The sequence below is a fragment of the Leucoraja erinacea genome, chromosome 14, assembly GCF_028641065.1.
Source record: "Leucoraja erinacea ecotype New England chromosome 14, Leri_hhj_1, whole genome shotgun sequence".
NCBI classification, from domain to species: domain Eukaryota; kingdom Metazoa; phylum Chordata; class Chondrichthyes; order Rajiformes; family Rajidae; genus Leucoraja; species Leucoraja erinaceus.
The window spans coordinates 50,160,538-50,184,635 of NC_073390.1; the positions used below are offsets into that span (position 1 = coordinate 50,160,538).

The 24,098-nt window shown below is 40.5% G+C and overlaps 1 protein-coding gene across 2 annotated transcripts; it reads left to right on the forward strand.

Moving 5' to 3' along the window:
* Positions 1-63: 63 nt before the first annotated feature.
* ap1s3a (adaptor related protein complex 1 subunit sigma 3a) lies at positions 64-23,884 on the forward strand. Of its 2 annotated transcripts, XM_055646399.1 has the most exons (6): positions 78-203; positions 9,748-9,860; positions 13,402-13,580; positions 16,631-16,739; positions 20,208-20,345; positions 22,319-23,884. In XM_055646399.1, the coding sequence occupies exons 2-6, from the start codon at positions 9,858-9,860 to the stop codon at positions 22,352-22,354; spliced, it is 465 nt and encodes a 154-aa protein (XP_055502374.1). In that variant the 5' UTR covers positions 78-203; positions 9,748-9,857; the 3' UTR covers positions 22,355-23,884. The 2 variants fall into 2 exon arrangements, with proteins under 2 accessions (XP_055502372.1, XP_055502374.1); XM_055646397.1 differs by lacking the exon at positions 9,748-9,860 and having other exon boundaries at positions 64-203.
* The last annotated feature ends 214 nt before the right edge of the window (positions 23,885-24,098 follow it).

Below are 24,098 nucleotides of genomic sequence, written 5' to 3' on the forward strand. Positions count from 1 at the left end.
TGATGCAAGAACAATGCATGAAGGCTTTCTGCACCCTGCGAGTTAATAGGTAACCCTTGTACACTGCTGGGTGGAGCTACAAGCTCAAAGAATTCTGGGACAACTACCATGGGTTCCTGAGTAGCAGCTTCACAGGAAATGTTTTGCATTTAAGATTTTTGACAGGGATTAACAAACTGCACCTTTCACTTTAAGGCAGAATGGTAAGTTCCCTTGTGTGAAATGCTTTGTCTTGCTTTGCTTAGGAGCTCCTGCAAGAGTTCAGTGGGAAGTTCCAACAGTGAGTGGCTTTAAAGTTGGTTTACCTGCTTGTGCAGGTAAAAAAAATAAGTTCACACCCCGTTTACGGTGGACGGAGAGTTCAGTCTAAACAGTTTTAATGCGATGTTTCTTCATCACTGGGTAAAATAACGTAATGCAGTCGATGAGGAATAATAGTAGCGATGATAGAAACGACTCCCATGTAAAGTGTTAACATTAATCGTACAGGCAGCGCAGCACGCCAGCACCTTCCACCTGATACCCACTCATCAGGTTTGGTGACATTGTTGGAATTAAAGGGACCATGCACCCTTCACTATATTTGAATAGATATCTTTACTGCCTGAGCATTAGAGAGAAGACAGTTGTTACCATTTGTGCTAACTTCTTTCAAAGGTAATATTGGAGAAACAGTTCAAAGCTGAGTTTGTGTTTTGTATTTATTGTAAATTTCTCCATAGAAAATAGATGCAGGAGGAGGCCATTCGGCCCTTCGAGCCCGCACCGCCATTCATTGTGATCATGGCTGATCGTCCCCTATCAATAACCCGTGCCTGCCTTCTCCCCATATCCCTTGACTCCACTAGCCCATAGAGCTCTATCTAACTCTCTCTTAAATCCAGAAACAAAGAAACCCAACAGCAAGTTTTAGTGAATTCTACATGAATTCCAAAATATAATCAACTTAAACCATCCAACAAAAAGCAGTTAAAATATCTAACCCTTTGAACACTAAATATAATTTGAGTTAATAGTGTGTTATTCAGCCCACAGCTACCAATGGCCTGTTTCCTTTATCATTGTAACATTTTTGCATATCTTTAATTAATTTGTCCTACATCTCTCTATATCACCGTCTATATCTCTTGTTCCCCTTTCCCCCGACTCTCAGTCTGAGGAAGGGTCTCGACCCGAAACATCACCTATTCCTTTTCTCCAGAGATGGTGTCTGACCCACTGAGTTACTACAGCTTTTAGTGTCTATCCATAAACATTACATAGAAATAGCAGGCTCGATACTGAGACCAATTTTAGACACGTAATTTTGTGGGCTTAAATGTTCAGTACCCTAACTACCTTAGTGTTTGGCGCTCTCCCTATCTGCCTCTTTTGCCTTTTACGGAGGATGGAATTATTCTGTTTTTGTTGAAGAGCATAACATGCTCTTGAGTCTCAAGATGACAGGTTCAAGCACCTTGAGAGTGAAGACTGAAATCTAAGATCATTAGTTAGTGGAGTAACAAAGGCATGATGTAATTGTCAGAGCAGCTGTCTTACAGCTGAGACGATAGCCTGGATTTAGTTGAAAGCAACTTAGTCATGGAGTCGTGCAGCGTGGAAGCCCAACTTGTCCAACATGCCCCAGCTATACTAGTCCCACCTCCATGCGTTTGGCCTTTATCCCTCTAGTCCTGTCCTATCCATGTACCTGTTTAATTGTTTCTTAACTTGTTGCCTGTCCTTAACACATATTCATTTGGAAACATTATCTTGTTGGTTGAGTCTCCAGAGGCAGCCACTAGCCCTGTCTATGAAACTCGTATGAAAAGCCTGATCTGATTGGAAAAAAACCCAGCTTGGTTGTGTCCTGTGGTTTGGTTTGGATTGGTTTATTATTGTCACATGTACCGAGGTACAGTGAAAAGCTTTGTGTTGCCTGCTAACCAGTTAACAAAAAGATGGTACATGATAATCAAGCTGTCTGCAGTGTACAGATAATGAATAAAGGGTATAATGTTCAGTGCAAGTTAAAGTCCAATGAAGTCCAGTTAAAAATAGTTCAAAGGTTTCCAATGACAGATACGAGGTCAGGACTGCTCTCTCGTTGCTTAGAGGACAGTCTCCATTGGTTTTCAATATCTTTGTCAGAAGCATTTAATAATGGCAATATATGGCACAGCACCTTATACTGTCAGAGACCTTGGTTCGATCCTGACTACGGGTGCTGGCTGTATGGACTTTGTATGTTCTTGTGACCTGCGTTGGTTTTCTCCGGATACGCCAGTTTTCTCTCACACTCCGAAGACGTACAGGTGTGTAGGTTAATTGGGTTTGGTAAAGATTGTAAATTGTCCCTAGTGTGTAGGATAGTTTAAAGGAATCTATAGTCAGCGTGGACTCAATGGGCCGAAGGGCCTGTTTCCACTCTGTATCTCTCCCACTAGACATAGATTTTCAGAAGGCCTTCGATAAGGTGCCGCAGGTCAGGTGTGGATTTGTCTGCAGAATACTTTGTGATTAGAAATACAGAGGCTACACTGCAAGATACAAACCACTGGTCTTGTGGACAGATGAGTCGAAGATTAACTTATATCAGAGTGATGGCAAGAGCAAAGTATGGAGGAGAGAAGGAACTGCCCAAGATCCAAAACATACCACCGCATCTATGAAACACGGCGGTGGGGGTGTTATGGCCTGGGCATGTATGGCTGCTGAAGGTACTGGCTCACTTATCTTCATTGATGATACAACTGCTGATGGTGTAGCATAATGAATTCTGAAGTGTATAGACACGTCCTATCTGCTCAAGTTCAAATAAATGCCTCAAAACTCATTGGCCGGCGGTTCATTCTACAGCAAGACAATGATCCCAAACATACTGCTAAAGCAACAAAGGCGTTTTTCAAAGCTAAAAATTGTAAATTCTTGAGTTGTCAAGTCAATCACCTGATCTGAACCCAATTGAGCATGCCTTTTATATGCTGAAGAGAAAACTGAAGGGGACTAGCCCCCAAAACAAGCATAAGCTAAAGATGGCTGCAATACAGGCCTGGCAGAGCATCACCAGAGAAGACACCCAGCAACTGGTGATGTCCATGAATTGCAGACTTCAAGCAGTCATTGGATGCAGAGGATATGTAACAACATACTAAACATGACTACTTTCATTTACATGGCATTGCTGTGTCCCAAACATTATGGCGCCCTGAAATGGGGGGACTATGTATAAACACTGCTGTAATTTCTACATGGTGAAACCAAAATGTATAAAAATGGCCTTTATTAAAATCTGACAATAAGCACTTTAACCACATGTGATTTTTTTTAAATTACAAATCTCAAATTGGGGAGTACAGAGGCAAATAAATAAATGATGGGTCTTTGTCCCAAACATTATGGAGGGCACTGTATATTAATGATTTGGATAAGGGGATTGAAGGCTTTGTGGCCAAGTTTGCAGATGATGCTACGGGCAGTGTAAGGAAACAAAGACTCTGCAGAGAAGTGGCAGGTAAAATTCTGTGTAGCAAAGTGTGGAGTTGTGCATTTTGGTAATAAGAATAAAGGAGCAGATTATTTTCTAAATGGAGAGAGAATCCAGAAATCGGAGGTGCAAAGGAACTTGCAAATAGTTAATTTGCAAGTCGAATCAGTCGTACGGAAGGCAAATTCAATGCTAGCATGTGAATTAAGAGGCCTGGAATACAAAAACAGAGATGTAATGCTGAGGCTCCATAAAGGCCACATTTGGAGTACTGTGAGCAAATCTGGGCCTCGTATCCGAGGAAGGATGTGCTGGCTCTGGAGAGGGTCCAGAGGAGGTTTACAAGAATGATTCTAGGAATGAGTGGGTGACCATGTGATGAGTGCTTGACAGCACAAGGCCTCTACGCGCTGGAGTTTAGAAGGTTGAGGAGGGACCTCATTGAAACTTACAGAATAATGAAAGGCATAGATAGAGTGGATGTGGAAAAGATATTTCCACTGGTGGGAGAGTCTAGAACCAGAGATCATAGCCTCAGAATTAAAGGGTGCTCTTTTAAGAAGATGAGGAGGAACTTCTTTAGTCGGGGGGTAATTAATCTGTGCAATTCATTGCCACAGAGAGCTGTGGAGGCCAAGTCAGTGGATATTTATAATGCAAAGATAGATAAGTTCTTGATTAGAATGAATGTCAAGGGCTATGAGGAGAAGGCAGGAAAATGGGATTAGGGGGCAGAGATCAGCCATGATTGAATGGCGGAGTAGACCCGATGGGCCAAATTGCCTAATTCTACTCCTATAACTTGTGAACTAAACAAAGCTATTAGAATGATTTTTTGTTAATAATTTAATCATTTTATAATCATAAAAATTCAATGAAAACATTTCAGTAAACATGCAACTTGCTTTATTTTCCATCCATCTACCTTGCCCATGACTTCACCTTCCAAGTACATGGGCCAGTATATATTTTGCAGGTTTTGACTGGTGCAGGGTATTGGAGCAGTTTCTGCAGCATTAGCCCTGGGAAACACCAGCAGGCGGACACAATGATGCTGGAATACAAGTGGTGTCCAAATGTTGAGCGCAGTCAAGAGTTCAGTGATGGAGCTCAGCCACTAAGCTCAAAACCTCCATTAAGAAATAAACTTCAAATATACAGGCACAAATTAGTGTACATTTCAGTAAGATCCAGTCCACTTTCACAAGAAATAAAATAAAAACCTGGGGAATTTTTACTCTTCCTGGTTTTTTTTTGCTGAGTTGCCTCTGACAAACAATTTGTGATTCATGTACAATTTCAAATTTCAAAAAATCATTGTGCAAATTGCTGGATAAAATATTGCAAATGTAATTATTTTTAAACCATTATTTTTTTTCTAAGGTTTTTGGTATTTTCCCCACTATTTGTTAAAAACCAAAATCATCAAACCTCAAGAAGGGTTTCGGCCCGAAACGTTGCCCATTTCCTTCCCTCCATAGATGCTGCTGCACCCGCTGAGTTTCTCCAGCTTTTTTGTGTACCTACCATCAAACCTTAGTTTAGTTTAGTTTAGAGATACAGTGCGGAAACAGGCCCTTCAGGCCACCGGGTCCATGCCGACAGGCGATCCCCGCAAATTAACACTATCCTACACCCACTAGGGAATTTTTTTTTTTACATTTCCCAAGCCAATTATCCTACAAACCTGGAGTATTTGAAATGTGGGAGGAAACCGAAGATCTCGGAGAAAATCCACGCAGGTCATGGGGAGAATGTACAAACTCCGTACAGACAGCACCCGTAGTAAGGATTGTCTCCGGCGCTGAATTCGCTGTAAGGCAGCAACTCTAACACTGCGCCACCGTGACCTTACATAAATGTTTCACCTGTGAAATCTACCTTGTGATGTTCACTCTTGTGACTGGTGCAATTGCCTTGCATTTTAGTCTATTGTTTAATTGTATACAACCTGGGTCTGTGTATCTCTCTTATTCATGTTGGACAACTCGTATTTGAACCTATTCTTGCATCCAATCTATCTGAAGAAAGTTGAAATACATGATTAAATGAGATCAAAGAAAAATGTAACATTTCAAGCAAATTCTACTTCATTTCAAAAGTAATAATGTCATTGGCTGCAGAACACTTTGAAATTATTTGAAGGACGAGGAGGGGGGGCTCATTGAAACTTCCCAAATAAGAAAAGCCTGGATAGAGTGAATGTGGAGAGGAAGTTTCCACTAGTGGGAGAGCCTGGGGCCAGAGGTCGTAGCCTCAGAATAAAATGAAAGACCTTTAGAAAGGAGGAGATTTTTTTAAGAAAGAAGAGGATGGGTTCTTGATTAAAATGGATGTCAGGAGTTATGGGGAGAAGGCAGGAGAATGGGGTTGAAAGGGAAAGATAGATCAGCTATGATTGAATGCTAGAGGAGACTTGATGGGCCAAATGGCCTAATTCTACTCCTAGGACTTGTGAATATGAACATATAGGCACAAAATGCTGGAGAAGCTCAGCAGGTCAGGTTGCACCTCTGGAGTCAGGGGTCATTTTTGGCTCAGGACCTGATTCGTCACCCATCCATTGTCTCCAGAGATGCTGCCTAACCTGTTGACTTACTCCAGCATTTTGTGTCTATAGTATAAACCAGCATCTGCAGTTCCTTATTATCATATAGAACAGTAGAGCACCAGAACAGGCCCTTTGGCCCACACAGTCCACACTGAGCATGATGCCAAATTAAACTAATTAGAAATGTGTTTAAAAATATATATAGTTTGTATATTGACTTTTCTAAAATTCTAAATCTTTCAAACATAAGCAGAAAATTATTTCAGTGGAGAAAAAGTAGTGAAAACCTCAAGATATAACAATAAACAAAGCAGTGCTAGTGGTGCACTGTCAATTGCAAATACTGTATAATCACTGAAGAGGTGCCCAACATTAATTAAGCCTGTGGTAGACAAAAGTGCTGGAGAAACTCAGCGGGTGCAGCATCATCTAAGGAGCGAAGGAAATGGGCAACGTTTTGGGCCGAAACGCTTCTTCAGACTAATCAAGTCTGTGTTTAGTTCCCCTCCCCTACAATTCTGTTCCTAGACATTAAACTAGGCACATTTCATTGTGCAAGTCCAACAGTTATTTATTCAATGATGTGCAGGCTATCACAATATTTGCTTTCACTGTGTAGAAAGTTGCTACCTATTTTCCTGGATGCCTTTTACAAATCGGATCAATGCAGTTGGAACTACTGCCAGATGGGGTTGAGAGGGAAAGATAGATCAGCTATGATTGAACGCTAGAGGATCAGATGCCAGTGAGAGCTGTTCAATAGAAGTCTTGCACCACCTAGTGAACAAGGTGGGAATTATCCTTCATGAAGTTGGCACTGGTTTGGAAGAATTTTGGTTCTATTCCTTTCATTGATCTCAGACCAAGTTGAACGAACTATGAAGTTGGGAATAGATTATAGCAGAACAGTGCAATTGGCAGAGCTGCTGCCTGACGTTGCCTCCTATATGTGTAGGAAGGAATTTCAGATGCTGGTTTACACTGAAGATGGACACAAAATGCTGGAGTAACTCAGCGAGACAAGCCGCATCTCTGGAGAGTAGAAATGGATGACATTTTGGGTCGAGACCCTTCAGTCTGATGTTTGGTCTCCACCGGAAACATTACCCATTCCTTGTCTCAGAGATGCTGCCTGTCCTGCTGAGTTACTCCAGCATTTTGTGTCTCTCTTGGTGAATAAGAGGTCATCTTATGGAAACGTAAGGGGATTGACAGGGTAGATGTGGAATTGAGGTTTATGAGTCTGGCGTGTTTTGAACCAAGACTCACAGTCTCAAAGTAAAGTGGATGCAATTCAGGCCACAAATGAGAAGAAATTTCTTCTCCCAGAAGGTGGTAAATCTTTGGACATCATCAAGAGCATTGCTGCACATGGAACTGTGAACAAGGGATCTTTGAAAAAAAATTTAAGCTGTTAAGAAAATTGGGAAATTCAGTGTTACTTGGGATCGTGGAGCTGAGGTCAACCAAGATCTTGTTTGAATAGTGTTGCATAAAAAGAGACTGAATGGCTTACTCCAAACACTACTCATGTTCTTTTGTTCAATATTACTTTATGTGACTCAGTGTTTAAGTTTAGTGGGTGATATTCTGCGTCATTAAAATAATGTTACATACACTAGGTTCAATGTTGCTGCGGATTAATTGTATTTCTCATTAATATAACAAGAAAAGGGGGGAGAAAAATGAAGTAAATATATTGTAGCGGCACCTAGTGGTGGCCTGGGGAATCACAAAACCCTCGCTATTGGCGGGCACAGTCACGTGATGTTCGAAGGAGCTTCATTTTTTTGGCTGTTTAAAACTCGCTCGAGTAAATTGCTTTATTATCAAGTCAAGTCAAGTCAAGTCAAGTTTATTCGTCACATACACATACGGGATGTGCAGTGAAATGAAAAGTGGCAATGCACGCGCACTTTGTGCAAAAAGACAAACAAACAAACAACCAAAGAAACTATAAACACAATCACATATTTTTTTTCATATTAAATATTGTGGGCGGAAGGAAAAACATTCAGTGAAGTTGTAAAAAAGAAAGAATTTTACTTTACTCGATCGTCTCAACTCGCCAAAATATCAAAATGTAAAATGACCAGAAGGAATTGTTTACTTTCTCTAGTGTTGGATCCCTTGTTAGATCTCCCATTTTGTCATTTTCTTGCAAGAGCCACAGTGCTTTAGAAATACACCAAGCAATCATTAGGAGAGTCCTCTTCTGTTTTAACCTCCTGTAGCAGCAGAATTAGGTTTTAACCATATAACCATATAACAATTACAGCACGGAAACAGGCCATCTCAGCCCTACAAGTCCATGCCGACACAACTTTTTTTCCCTTAGTCCCACCTGCCTGCACTCATACCATAACCCTCCATTCCCTTCTCATCCATATGCCTATCCAATTTATTTTTAAATGATACCAATGAACCTGCCTCCACCACTTCCACTGGAAGCTCATTCCACACCGCTACCACTCTCCGAGTAAAGAAGTTCCCCCTCATGTTACCCCTAAACTTCTGTCCATTAATTCTGAAGTCATGAAGATTCTGAAATTCTGAAGATTCTGAAGTCATGTCCTCTTGTTTGAATCTTTCCTATTGTCAAAGGGAAAAGCTTGTCCACATTGGATTTGGATTTTCCCAGTGAAAATTCTTATCTTCTACATATGGACAAAAGAAGAACTTGTACCTATAACAACCTTGGGATTAGAGAATTTGTTCCGAATTGTACATGGTGTTCTCATTTAGAAACATGAAAGACTGCAATAAAACAAAAAATGCTTAATTGTATAAAATAATGGTCACAGGATTATTGCAAAACGTTATGGGATGCAAAAAGGATTGCAATTTTTTAACCTTAGGTTTTGAGGTTCTGCTGGGTTTGCAGCTAAATTGGGTTTAGTTTAGAGGTGGAGCACGGAAATAGGCCCTTTGGCCCACTGAGTCTAGGGCGATTGTCGATCACTCTAGTTCGTTATCACACTTTCACAATCAATCCCATACGCATGAAGGGCAATTTTACAGAGGCCAATTAATCTACAAATCAGCACGTCTTTATGTGTGAGTGAGTAAACTGAAGCAATCGGAGAAAACCCATCTCGTCACAGGGAGAACGTGCAAACTCCACACAGACAGTACCCGAGGTCAGGATCGAACCAGATATAGACACAAAATGCTGGAGAAAATTAGCGTAGATGCTTCAGAAGGGTATCGTCCCGAAAATGTACCCATTCCTTCTCTCCAGAGATGCTACCTGTCCCGCTGAGAATCCAGCATTCTGTGTCTATCTTCAGTGTAAACCAGCATCTGCAGTTCCTCCAACACACATCATGAACGAACCCCTGTGACGTTGCAACTCTACCAGCTGTGCCATTGTGATTTGAAGGGATTGTAAAAGAATTGAATTATTCACGTTTTTATGAAACTCTTGATAATGGAGAAGAAAGTTGTGTGAAATATTTCTGTTGCTTTTTTACATCTGCATAATCCTCGCGTTGTTATTGAGTGACTAATCAATCACTACTCTCAATGGAGTTAATTATCACACTCCGGCCGGCCTGTGAAATCGTCATTAAGGCTCGCCAAATAAATAGCGCTGCATGAAGAAAGCCAAGAGTGAAGTGACAAAAGGAAGGGAAATAAGCGCAAAGTGAATATGAACAAATGTACAATTTTTTTATTTTTTTTAAAGTCCTTGGTACCAGAAATCAAAGAACATAATTTGTGCTTCCAGGCTGAAGGTGTTGCCAAATAGGGCGGAGCTTTTACTTGAAGATTTATGGGAAACCTGTGACAGTTTCCTGAAATCTAATACTGTGGAGTCATTTCTAACCTACAATAAGAATGGTGGGTACACTGTAATTTTGTGCCGGATGTAAATATATCTCAATAAGCAAAACTAGTTTAGTCATTTACCGCACCTGGAGGGATGCTTTCAGCTATACGTTCCTTTGACCTCTCTCTAGCTTTCTCGCTTTCCTTCCCACCTCACCCTCACTCCCATCTTTCCATCTCACCCTTTATCTTTCTCCCTCTGTGCCTGTGTTACAGCGGAGTGTATTTCCAAATCCTTGGTAAGTAACTTTTATAATCCCAGGATTGCGTAACTTTCCAGAAACAATTAATGCAGGGTAGGGCAGCACTTGGATACAGACTGTACAGTTTAATGATGAGTAAAATATCTCTTCCATGTTTTGTGAAAATAATCATCTTTGAAACTTGTGCATTCGTTCCATTTGCAGCACAAAGTTGATGGAGGAGCAAAAACGCCCACCTGGCATCGATGAAAGAATTAGGGCAAAATCCCATCTTGAGTAAATATCATTCCGTGGACTGAACTGATTATTCTGTGTTCCGAATTAATATGTGATAGTCTTTATCATATCCATAAGTTAATAGACTTTTCATTCATAAAAGTTAAAAGTGTGAGCAGTGCTTATTCAGGTCATCGTGCCTGCACTGGCCAAAAGGTCTATCTAGCCTATCTTACTAGCTCTTGGTCTATAGTCTTGCAGGAAAAGGCATTTTAAATGGATATTATTAAACTTGCAGAATATTTCTTCTTGTGAATGGGTCTTGGGTAGAGTTCTAGACTTTCACAATACTTCAGGCAATAAACATTCTCTGATCATCCCAGCAGTTATCTCCCTTGATTTTTGCCTTCCATGTAAGGTAGCTGTTCCTTCCTACCCTTCATTTTCAACCCTCCTCCTATTGTTTAAAAATGAATTTGTATTTGAAAATGTGATAGCAGTGCTTTGTGGCGTGTGAAGAAGGGTCTTGACCCAAAATGTTACCCATTCCTTCTCTCCAGGGATGCTGTCTGTCCTGCTGAGTTATTTCATAACAAGAGGATTTCAGTATAGGAGTAAAGAGGTTCTTCTGCAGTTGTATAGGGCTCTGGTGAGACCATAGCTGGAGTATTGTGTACAGTTTTGGTCTCCTAATTTGAGGAAGGACATCCTTGTGATTGAGGCAGTGCAGCGTAGATTCACGAGATTGATCCCTGGGATGGCGGGACTGTCATATGAGGTAAGATTGAAAAGACTAGGCTTGTATTCACTGGAGTTTAGAAGGATGAAGGGATATCTTATAGAAACATATAAAATTATAAAAGGACTGGACAAGCTAGAGGCAGGAAAAAATATTCCCAATGTTGGGCGAGTCCAGAACCAGGGGCCACAGTCTTAGAATAAAGGGGAGGTCATTTAAGACTGACGTGAGAAAAAAGTTTTCACCCAGAGAGTTGTGAATTTGTGGAATTCCCTGCCACAGAGGGCAGTGGAGGCCAAGTTACTGGATGGGAGCTAGTGGAGTCAAGGGATATGGGGAGAAGGCAGGCACATGTTATTGATAGGGGTCGATCAGCCATGATCCCAATGAATGGCGATGCTGGCCACTGGGAGTTGTGTGGAAATTGTGAGATCTGAACTGTTCTTCCATCTTGGCATGATCATGGGTAACGCTTCGTATTGTGGGGAGTTGAACTTTAATCCGGTAAAGTTTCCCTTCTGTGCTCGTCTAAACATGTCTAGTTGGACTAACCCACAAAGCTAACAACTTGGACACATGCATGTGTTGTTTTCTGGTGATCAGGCTGTGCTGCTAGGGGGTAAGGGTGGAATACAGATCACAATACCAAACCGGGTGAACAAATGTACCGGACCCACTCCGCATATGTCCCTGTCATATATGATACAAAAAGGCTGCATGCTTTCAGTGTGTAGACCTATTGCTTGACTGTTCTCCTTGTCTGACAAGTTATTGTGAATAAAGAAGTAGTTAAATGTCACTCACATCTCGTGTGAATTATCCTGACAAAAGTAAAGCAGCAACAAATTATCAGTTTAGGACTTTTTCCCCAATGCAAATTGATTCAGGTTCTCAAAGTCAATGTAACATTTTTGCCAATGCTCTTAAGAGTGAAGAATGTTTTATCGTCATGTGTACCTGAACGAAACAATCAAATTCTTGCTCTTCATCATTATTCCTGAATCACGATGACAGCCTATCAATTCTTCCTGAACTCTTCACCAAGTTAATTTGAGGGTCTTTTACACACTGCTAAGAGAGAATAGCCAGGGCCTCAGCATTCTTTCTGAATGACTATATATTTAGTAGCATGGGGTGGCATTCCACATTATTGTTTGGCACTCCAATGTGAGAATTGAACTAACAACCTGATTCTTTGGACTTTAGCTACTCGATACAGTCAGGATTGAACCGGGGTCTCTGGCTCCGTAACGCAGCAACTCTACCGCTGTGCCACTGTGCCGCCCTTGATTCTGCCATAACTGCTGCATTAACCCATGGCCACCTCCTAATTTGAGGAGCGTATTTGTCTGTGGTCTCATTATAAACTTACTGTCTACAGGTTCCAGTGCAATTTATCCAATTATCAGGATGTCATTCATCAACCTGTCGAGAGGTTGTAACCAGATGTGTTAATTTATCAATTTTGACTCCAATTGTTGGTTGTGCATCAGTTGGTGCTGCTTTACTTTTCCAATGTTTGAAAAGTATTGTTTTCACATTCTTCACTTTATGTGATCCTCATATTTTAATCTTGTCATGCTGAGCTACTTTGCAATGCATTGTCTAATACATTAACCTACAGGTGACCCTCCAACTTGCCCACACTGACCAACACAACCCACTTGTCTCCATTTGGCCCATATCCCTCTAAACCCGCCCCATCAAAGCATGTCTAATTGCTTCTTAAACTTCCCTGAGTTGTCATTCATCAATAGGAGTAGAATTAGGCCATCCGGCCCATCAAGTCTACACCGCCATTCAATCATTGCTGATCTATCTCTCCGTCCTAACCCCATTCTCCTGCTTTCTCCCCATAACCTCTGACACCTGTACTAGTCAAGAATCTATCTACCTCTGCGTTGAAAAATATCCACTGACTTGGCCTCCGCAGCCTTCTGTGGCAGAGAATTCCACAGATTCAGCACATTTTGAATAAAGAAACTTCTCATCTCCTTTCTAAAATAATGTCTTCGATTCTCCCACTAGTGGAAACATCCTCTCCATATCCAATTCTTGCACTATTCTGTATGTTTCAATGAGGTTCCCCCTCATCCTTTTAAACTCCAGCGAGTACATGCCCAGTGCCGACATCATAGGTTAATTTACTCATTCCTGGGATCATTCTTGTAACCCATTCCAGAGCCCAGCATATCATTCCTCAGATATGCTCACAATATTCCAATAGGGGCCGTACCAGTGCCTTATAGAGCCTTGACATTACTTCCCCGTTTTTGGATACACGCCCTCTTGAAGCCCTCATTCATTTCTTGGCCAATCCATCTCCCCAGATGGGGTAGAGAAACGTACGAAGACGCTGCTCTGTATTCTTAAAGATAACCATTTGTTTCCGCAGATGCATTTTATGTTGCTTTTTAGCCGTCAAGGCAAATTGAGGCTCCAGAAGTGGTACACTGTGATGGTTGATAAGGAGAAGAAAAAGATTGCGAGGGAACTTGTTCAGATTGTGCTGAGTCGACAAGCCAAAATGTGCAGCTTTGTGGAATGGCGGGATCTCAAAATTATTTATAAAAGGTTTGAACTATCTTTTTATTAATGCAGAATTTTCTTTGCGAAGAAAAATGTTTGACTCTTTAATGGCATTTAGATTATTAGTTGAACTTTATAGCAGCTTTAGCTTCTGGAGTATTATAGCCATCAACAGTCATGTGCTTGGTCTATAGCTGACACCAGCTGTCTTGAGCGCCTTGAACCTACTACAGTTATGGATTCTTTAAAGGTCAAGAAAGAAACTCGAGTTTTACTGGCAGTCATTTTTACTTTAAAGCCAACATTTCACATCAGTACAGAAGTGTTAACTGACAATTTCCCACAATGGATGCCAGTATGTTCTGCCTCTGGGCCATTCTTTGGAAAGTGAACCAAAATGTCACACACGTTACCAAATGGCATCACATGAAGTCAGACATTAAAACATTCTGGTCAGAGATTAATCTTATTCATTGCTATTTTCCTACCGACAGAAATATAATGCACGTCTGCTAAAGATATGAACATTCTAGGCTTTTCAAAATTCACAAGAGTTTGTAAGATAAAACAGAGTTATGAAAAAAACGCTTCCCTGTGCGGTCACACACGTGACCAGTCCTATTTGACCTCTGACCCAAAACAAACATTGTCAGCATAACATAAATATTTCACTTGATAAACTTTGGAAAAAAAAAAAGAATTATATATACAGTACAAAACAATATACCTGTAATGCTTTCAGAATTAGAAGAGATGTATTTCACAATTTTTCTTTTTTTTGGTCATACACCATATAACCATATAATAATTACAGCACGGAAACAGGCCATCTCGGCCCTACAAGTCCGTGCCGAACATCTTCTTTCCCTTAGTCCCACCTGCCTGCACTCATACCATAACCCTCCATTCCCTTCTCATCCATATGCCTATCCAATTTATTTTTAAATGATACCAACGAACCTGCCTCCACCACTTCCACTGGAAGCTCATTCCACACCGCTACCACTCTCTGAGTAAAGAAGTTCCCCCTCATGTTACCCCTAAACGTCTGTCCCTTAATTCTGAAGTCATGTCCTCTTGTTTGAATCTTCCCTATTCTCAAAGGGAAAAGCTGATCCACATCAACTCTGTCTATTCCTCTCATCATTTTAAAGACCTCTATCAAGTCCCCCCTTAACCTTCTGCGCTCCAGAGAATAAAGACCTAACTTATTCAACCTTTCTCTGTAACTTACTTGTTGAAACCCAGGCAACATTCTAGTAAATCTCCTCTGTACTCTCTCTATTTTGTTGACATCCTTCCTATAATTGGGCGACCAAAATTGTACACCATACTCCAGATTTGGTCTCACCAATGCCTTGTACAATTTTAACATTACATCCCAGCTTCTATACTCAATGCTCTGATTTATAAAGGCTAGCATACCAAAAGCTTTCTTTACCACCCTATCTATATGAGATTCCACCTTCAAGGAACTATGCACGGTTATTCCCAGATCCCAGAAACTTTCTGGAGGGATGTTTGGGGAACAACAGAAGGCCATTAAACCTAAGTTCAACGTTATTTTCACCAATTATGCCAGGTTATTAGGTTAATTAGCTTGGAAAAGTGTCCCACGTCGGATGGAACAAGTGTACAGGTGGTCGTTGGACGGCATGGACTCGGTGGGCCGAAGGGCCTATTTCCACCCCAGCTCTAAACTGAATTATTTAACTTTTTTTGAAGTAGCATATTTTTGGTTTATTTCCAGTGTTAAGCGTTTTGACTTTATAAAAACATTTTAATTTTGAAAATGAAATTGATCATAAATGCCTAAGGCATTTACAGTCAAACCAGTTAACAGCTTGACAGTCATTTCAGGCTTGGAGCATGACTTGCTCCGGACCAACAAGTCCTTTGGGTGGTGCATTTATGTCTCCACAGGTTGGTGTGCACTGCACCAGCTCTCAATGACTACTTTAATAAGTATGGAGCCTATCCATTGTGGCAAGTGTTTAGCTTATTGTTACAGTGAAAAGCTTTTGTTGCGTACTATCTGATCAGCAGAAAGACAAAACATGATTACAATCGAGCCATTTGCAATGGATAGAGTTACATGATAAAGGAATAATGTTTAGTGTAAGATAAAGCCAGCAAAGTCCAATCAAGTATAGTCCGAGGGTCACTAAAGAGGTAGATAGTAGTTCAGTTCTGCTCTCTGGTTGTGGTAGGATGATTCAGTTGCCTGATTACATGTGGGAACAAGATGTCCCTGAATCTGGTGTTGTGTTTTCACACCTATATCTTTTGCCTGATGGGAGAGGGGAGAACAGGGAGTGGCCAGGGTGTGACTCGTCCTTGATTATGCTGCTGGCCTTGCCGAGGTGTGAGGTATAAATGGAGTCAATAGAAGTCGGGTTGGTTGTCAAATGCTAATAATAGCCTCTTAGGTTCTTTTAAAATAATAATCCGATGTCTAAGATATTTTAAAGCAATATTAAATTGATTTTAATAGATATTACATTAAAGGTACCAGTTGCCCAGATCCATAAACGTTTTGGTTAGTGGATGTTTCTTATTTGTGGATATTTCAGAGCGCTATTCTGCATTGTGGACTAATGTTGATATTTTACTTTATGAATCCAAAGTCGCTATTTGACTGATTTATTTTTAGTTTAGTTTATAGATACATCGCAGAAACAGGCCCTTTGACGCCAACCAGCGATCCCTGCACACTAGCACTATCCTACATGCACTAGTGGCATTTCACAATTTTACCAAAGCCAATTAGCCTACAAACCTGTACGCCTTTAGAGTGTGGGAGGAAACCAGAGCACATGGAGAAAACACACGCAGATCACAGGAGAACGTACAAACTCCATATAGACAGCATCCGTGGTCAGGATCGAACCCGGGTCTCTGGCGCTGTATGGCCACAGCTCTACCGCTGTTCTGTACTGCCATCCCATCTTGAACAATGTTCATAAACAGGAAAATCAATCACTTACACCGTTTGACTGATGTAACTGCAAAAAATGAGCTTTGCAAAACTTGTGTGATTACACTGACTCACTTGGCCGTTAAATGCAGAACCTTATTTGTTTTCTGTTCCCCAGGTTTGCTAGCTTATATTTTTGTTGTGCGATAGACGAACAAGATAATGAACTCCTGACACTGGAAATCATCCATCGTTATGTGGAACTGCTGGATAAGTATTTTGGCAATGTATGCTTTCTGTGAAAAATGCATTTACATTTTCTATATTTACATCCAGCATATTTTTAATTTCTGATTTCCAACAGCTGTTCTGTGCTATATCTGATATTTCCAGCATTTTTTTTCCCTCCTCTGATTCATTTCCCCTATTTGCGCTTCCATCTGACACCATCGGATGCAATTAGGAAGCCATCACAGTCTCTTTCAGCTGGCGATTACGTCATTTATGCATTCGGTCCCTCTGCTTTCAACACCATTACAGGGGCTTCCTTTATTATTTGGCTAGTTCAGTTTATTGTCACTTGCACCGAGGTATAGTGAAACGCTTATTTGTTGCACGTTATACAGTCAATGGAGAGACTCTATATGATTACAATTAAGCTGCTCACAGTGAATAGCTACATGATAAAGGGAATAATGTCCTAATCTGAGGAAGGACATTCTTGCCACAGAGGTAGTACAGAGAAGGTTCACCAGACTGATTCCGGGGATGTCAGGACTATCATATGAAGAAAGACTGGATAGACTCGGCTTGTCCTCGCTAGAATTTAGAAGATTGAGGGGGGGATCTTATAGAAACTTACAAAATTCTTAAGGGGTTGGACAGGCTAGATGCAGGAAGATTGTTCCCGATGTTGGGGAAGTCCAGAACAAGGGGTCACAGTTTAAGAATAAAGGGGAAATCTTTTAGGACTAAGATGAGAAAAACATTTTTTACACAGAGAGTGGTGAATCTCTGGAATTCTCTGCCACAGAATGCAGTTGAGGCCAGTTCATTGGCTATATTTAAGAGGGAGTTAGATATTTATTAAGAGGGAGTTAGATGTGGCCCTTGTGGCTAAAGGGATCGGGGGTATGGGGAGAAAGCAGGTACAGGATACTGAGTTGGATGATCAGCCATGATCATATTGAATGGCGGTGCAGGCTTGAAGAAGGTCCAAGGGTCTCCAATGTGATAGGTGGGAGATCAGGACTCTCTCTAGTTGGTGCTAGGATGGTTCGGTTGCCCGGTGACAGCTGGAAAAAAACTGTCCCTAAATCTGAGGATATGCGTTTTCACATTTCTGTAACGTTTATCTGATTTGATTTTTGAGTATAGTTTATTGTCACGTGTACTGAGGTCCGGTGAAAAGCTTTAGTTGCGTGCTAACCAGTCAGAGCTGTCCACAGTGCACAAATACATGACAAAGGGAATAACGTGAATAACAACAATAGCTTTTCACTGTACCTTGGACCACATGACAATAAACTAAACTAAACTAAAACGTTTAATGCAAGATACATTTCTCTCCTTGCCTCATTCTCCCCATTGCTAAGATGCTAATTTCCATTACTGTCCCTGGTTCTGATTGAAACCTAAGACATTAAACATTTCTCACTCTACAGGCGTTTACTGAACTGCTGAGAACTTTCAGAATTATCTGTGTTTAATTTGGATTTGCATCTTGACCCCTTTATGTCATAGTCATAGAGTGATACAGTGTGGAAACAGGCCCTTCAGTCCAACTTGCCCACACCGGCCAACATGTCCCAGCTACACTAGCCAAACCTGTCCTATCCATGTACCTGTCTAACTGTTTCTTAAACGTTGGGATAGTCCCAGCCTCAACTACCTCATCTGGCAGCTTGTTCCATACAGCCACCACCCTTTGTGTGAAAAAGTTACCCCTCAGATTTCTATTAAATCTTTACCCTTTCATCTTGAACCTATGTCCATTGGTCCTACTCTGGCCAAGAGACTGTGCATCTACCCGATCCATTCCTCTCATAATTTTATACAACTCTATAAGATCACCCCTCATCCTCCTGCGCTCCAAGGAATAGAGACCCAGCCTACTCAACCTCTCCCAATAGCTCACACCCTCTAGTCCTGGCAACATCCTCATAAAAAGTGATAACATTTAAGGTGAAAGACGTCAATGCTTTGGAGAAATGCTTTTCATAAGTTCAAATTATAGGAGCAGAATTCGGACATTCGGCCAATCAAGTTTACTCCAAAATTAATTCAGGCTGATCTGTCTTTCCCTCTCAACCCCATTGTCCTGCCTTCTTCCCACAACCCCCGATATCCATTTTGACCAATTGCCCAGTTATTTTAGCCCTGTCGGATCCAGAAAGATCTTTTCACAGCAGCTGGGAGAAGTTGTATAAAATAAAATATAACTACAGGTGTTAGAACTTGAAACAAAAATTAAAAATGTCAGAGATACTCGGCCAGCCAGGAAGCATATGTGGAGAAAAAATTAGAGCTGTCATTTTGAGTCAATGGCATTTCCAGGGAGATGGAAAAGTGAAAATATATTAATCTTTTAAATTGCAGAGAAGAGGGAGGGTGATGAAAAGGATGTTGGTGAAAGGGTGGAGAGGAAGAGAATCCACGTGTGACTTGTGCTGTGTAAGGGAGGGTGGTGAAGGGTTGTTAGTTTTAGCTGAAACATATTGGAAAGGTCCAATTTCAGGAAGTTGATTGTGAATAGTTGAGGTTAAAATTAATATAAGTAGTGCTGAAATTATGAGATGCAAAACAGTGTAACTACAGGAAAATACACAAATTAGTTGGGTTACACTTGATTAATAAGGTAACAAGAATTTGATTTAATAAGATCCTGCGGGTGTGTTGATGAGGTCAATTTGAAGAAGATGGTTTCTATTTGAGGGAATGTAGAATGAAGGGAGTTGTGAATTTATGGAATTCCCTGCCACAGAGGGCAGTGGAGGCCAAGTTACTGGATGGATTTAAGAGAGAGTTAGATAGAGCTCTAGGGGCTAGTGGAGTCGAGGGATATGGGGAGAAGGCAGGCACGGGTTATTGATAGGGGACGATCAGCCATGATCACAATGAATGGCGGTGCTGTCTTGAAGGGCCGAATGATCTCCTCCTGCACCTATTTTCTATAATATTTAACCCTCAATGTTTCTAAAGCAGATTATGCAGACAATGTCACATTGGTCTTCATGAGTTTTTGACTTGTGTATATTGGATATTGTGTTTCTTGTATTAACATGCCGACCCCACATCAATAGGTACTTCATTGACTAAAAAAATGGGTTGGCATGTTTCACCAGGCACTATATGCATAGAGTTCTTTCATCTAAAAATGAACTCAAGATACATTACAGATTTGTTCTGTATTGTGGGTATAATGCTAACAAAGAAAAATCACAGCAAAACCACTGATTCCAAGTGCTATAACAACCAGAAATGTTCACTCTTAAATTTATAATTCATTCTAAAACTAAAAATAGAGGGTACACACAACTCTCAGCAGGTCAGGCAGTATTTGACTTTAGGTTGAACACATTTTAAGATTCTGAGTATTTTCTGTTTTTATTTCAAATTTCCAGGATCTGCATTTATTTTGCTTTCCAATTATAATTGGAGTAATTTTGAGGATCAAACATCAATAGCATTATTTTTTATAACCCATTTTAAAAAATTGCAGTTTTGGATAACGGCGCTTGCATTTTTTCTGTCAGGTTTGTGAACTAGACATCATCTTTAATTTTGAGAAGGCCTACTTTATACTGGATGAATTTCTAATTGGAGGAGAGATGCAGGACACCTCGAAGCTCAGTGTACATAAAGCAGTGGAGGAAGCTGATATGATGCAAGAGGTAAGGCAGAGACTCGCAGATAATGGTTTTAGAAAAGTCTTGAGTATTTGTTTGTCATGAGGCAACAGTTAACAGACTTTGAGGTTTGATTTCTGAATCTTTGTGGAGTTGAAATGCCAGAAAAGCTGTATAGGTTTAGTTTAGAGACACAGTATTGGAAACATACCTTTCACCCCAGCCGAGACCTCGTCGACCATCGATCACCCGTTCACACTAGTTCTCTGTTATCCCACTTTCTCATAATTCCCACACGCTACACACTCAGGGCAATTTTACCGAGGCCAATTAACCTACAAAACTAGAAGTCTTTGGGGATGTGGGAGGAAACCGGAGCACCCGGAGTAGACTCATGCGATCAGAGGGAGAACGTGCAAACTCCGCACAGACAGCACCTGAGGTCGGGATCAAACCTGGGTCACTGACACTGAGGCAGCAGCACACTGTTTCACTCATGATTTGTGATGGATGTTGATAAAATGGGTAGTTTTGTGCAGTTTTAATGCATTCAACTCTCTAGATGGATGAACTTTCTGTAAACCTTTATGAGGAACTGCTTCTGATGTTAGACTGGTGTCTATTTCCGTGGTCACTGTAGCTGATGCATTTGCCAATGCTCGCTGTTAGAGTTGCTTATTGAAAGACTGAGTTGAGGTTACAGGGGTAGGGGAGAGGTGTCAGGTGCTGTCGGGTTGTGCCTTAGCTACGATGTAATGGTTACAGAACCAGGAGCTCAACTGGACACAAGTCTGAGCTGTAGGGAGAGTTTGAGCAGGCTAGGAGTGTAGGAGGATGATGGTTGAGGTTTTAAAATTGTATAAGATAATGAGGGGAATAGATAGTGTAGATGCACAGTGTCTTTCATCTGGTGTAGGGGATTGAGGAACCAGAGGACATGGGTTTAGGGTGAGAGGGGAACGATTTAATGGGAATCTGAGGGGCAATCTTTTCACACAGAAGATGATGGCTATTTGGAATGAGCTGCCAGAGGAGATAGTTGAGGCAGAAATTGGAACAACATTTAAAAGACATCTGGACAGGTACAGGGGTAGGTACATCAGCTGAGGTGAGCTTTCATTCTGGCTTTCCAAAATGGAACAGCAACCAGTTACATAGTAGTGCGTGCAGGAAGCAGGCAGCTACATAGGATGCTTCCAGCACACAGTACTCCCTGCATGGCAGATTGATGGTCCTCTGGGCAGCACAGACCCCATGGGTGACCCAACTGTATAGCAGGCCCAAAGGAGAGCGAGATAGAAAGGGAGTTAAATAATTTGTGTTTAGTTTTGAGATACATTGAGGAAGCAGGCCCTTCGGCCCACCGAGTCCATTTTGACCAGCAATCCCCACACATTAACACTATCCTACACCCACTGGGGACAACTCACGATTTTACTAAGCCAATTAACCTGTACGTCTTTGGAGTGTGGGAGGAAACCGGAGCAGCCGGGGAAAACCAACGCAAGTCACGGGGAGAACGTACAAACTCCGTACAGACAGCACCCCTAGTCAGGATCGAACCCGGGTCTCTGGCGCTGTAAGGCAGCAACTCTACCGCTGCGCCACCATGCCGCCCATAGTGATTAGGTAAATATTTCTGTCACAATAAGTAGGCTGGAGATTCTGTCTAAGTCTATAAAATCCTAATAATTATTGGCCATTCTTTATTAATTAGTCATTAAATCACTGTTTTCATTTAGATGCTGAGAGCATGTAATTTTCAAACATTATTATGACCCTTTGCTTGGTCAAATCCACTGATTTCAATGATACATTGTACTGCGGAATCACTTCATGGCTTTAATGGACTAAATTGCAGGATTTATTTTTTTTTTTTTATTGTATCATTCTTAGACGAGTAACACAAGGTCGTGAGGTGGCTGTGATCATGTTTTACATGAGTTTATGAATACAAATATTATGGGACAAAATGTCTTTGACCTGGCTTCACTAATGCTGTGGTATGTTTGTTACAGACTATGGAAGAATATTTAGCCAAGCCAACATTTTAACTTGGAGTTTAGAAGGCCTGAAGGATGAACCTAATTTATGAAATGTATACATAGATTTATAGTGTATTTTCAGTGTCTTAAAATCTAGAAGAATATATTTTGCTACTGCTTTGTATTGTGGAAAATATACCATGTCAACTAAAGCGCAGTTAGCACTGTAAAATGTTCAGGCATTATTTATAATGTTTTTGTATTCATAAATCCCAATGTACTTTTTGTTCCAAGATTTCCATTGGCAATGAGCAGGAGATATGGTGCTTCACTGCGTGTTTTTGTTTTAAATAATATGCATTTAAACAAATCTCCAACTGGGTAACATGGAAGCACTTCAGTCATTCAAAAATAACTATAATTAAAAGTAATTTGATAGATTCAGTTTAAAAAAAAATATTCCCCTCTGGAATGTACCAAGTTCGGATGGAGACCTGGAATTGTCAGTTAATCCAATGGTATGGTGAAAATGATCACTTCCAAATCAGTTTTTATCTTGTGAGATAGTTTTGCAAGCTGAGGGACCTGTTGCTTTAATGTTTTAGGTAGACTGAAGATCTTAAGAATTCGAAAGCATCTAATAGTCCACGAAAAGAACTGATTTTATAAATTCCAGGTTATTTGAGCTGATGAAACAACAACAAAATCTGAATGAAGCACTTGGATATTTTGTGACCTAAGGTTGAGTACAGATTTTAGATCCCATTTTATTATTTTGAGGATGGTTCCATTATGGCACTCTTGCCTCAAAGTCAAGATCATCTGTTCAAACCCATCTCTGACATTAAACCTAAACTTCCATCCTGTACTGTTAGAAATCTGCATGGTCCATCTGTTGTGAACCCAAAAAATCATAACTGTGCATGAAGAACAATGTTATTTCCTCCAAAGCCATTGATACAACAATCATTTATTATTTTTCCCTTTACAAATTTGTGGGTTAAATATAATCAAATTTCTTTAAGATGCTAACCCCATCTCTGGCTCATGTAAACCATTACATCCAATGGAAATACCGAATAAGGTTATAATTTTCACACAATCTTCTGTACGAACTCGACTCGTGTGATAAATGTCACCGTTGTACCTTGAGTTAATTGATAATTTTGCAGATTATTTTGTCACAAGTTGTCTTATTTGTGCCCAAAGGGTTTTCTGCAAGATTTGATTTATTGAACTCTATTTTATTGTGCTGTTGTGCAGCTCTGATTCACTGTTGATGTATGTAATGTAAAGTATTTACACTTTGAAGATTATAACTGACAAAATCCCCAAATCTCCATCTGTGATGTTTCCTTTTCAGCAAATTGTCACTTCACGAAGCGAAAAACATATGTACCCTTCAACAAATCTCACAGGTGTTTAAATGTAATTTCTCAAATGTTTCTCAAATTGGAAAAGCTGAGATGCTTCCATCGTGAACTAGAAAATGTATTCAAGGCCATTTTTTTCATTTGACGAATTTAGCAAACCAATTGTGTCTTAAGGAGTTGTATATGAGAAATTAATTGCAGAAATGGAAATAAAATTAGAATCAAATTTCCTGAATAGTATCAATTTATTCATTTTAACTATATGTCTGCAAATACTACTGTTTGTTATAACTAATAAGTACATATGTACTTATTTATTAGTCGTGGAGCTGGTATATTGTACTAATGAAATATCAATTACATTTGTGGAGTTCCTTTCCACACCAACTAAAAGTGCATTGCACTAACCCTGTAACATTGTACTTTTCCCCTCAAATGTT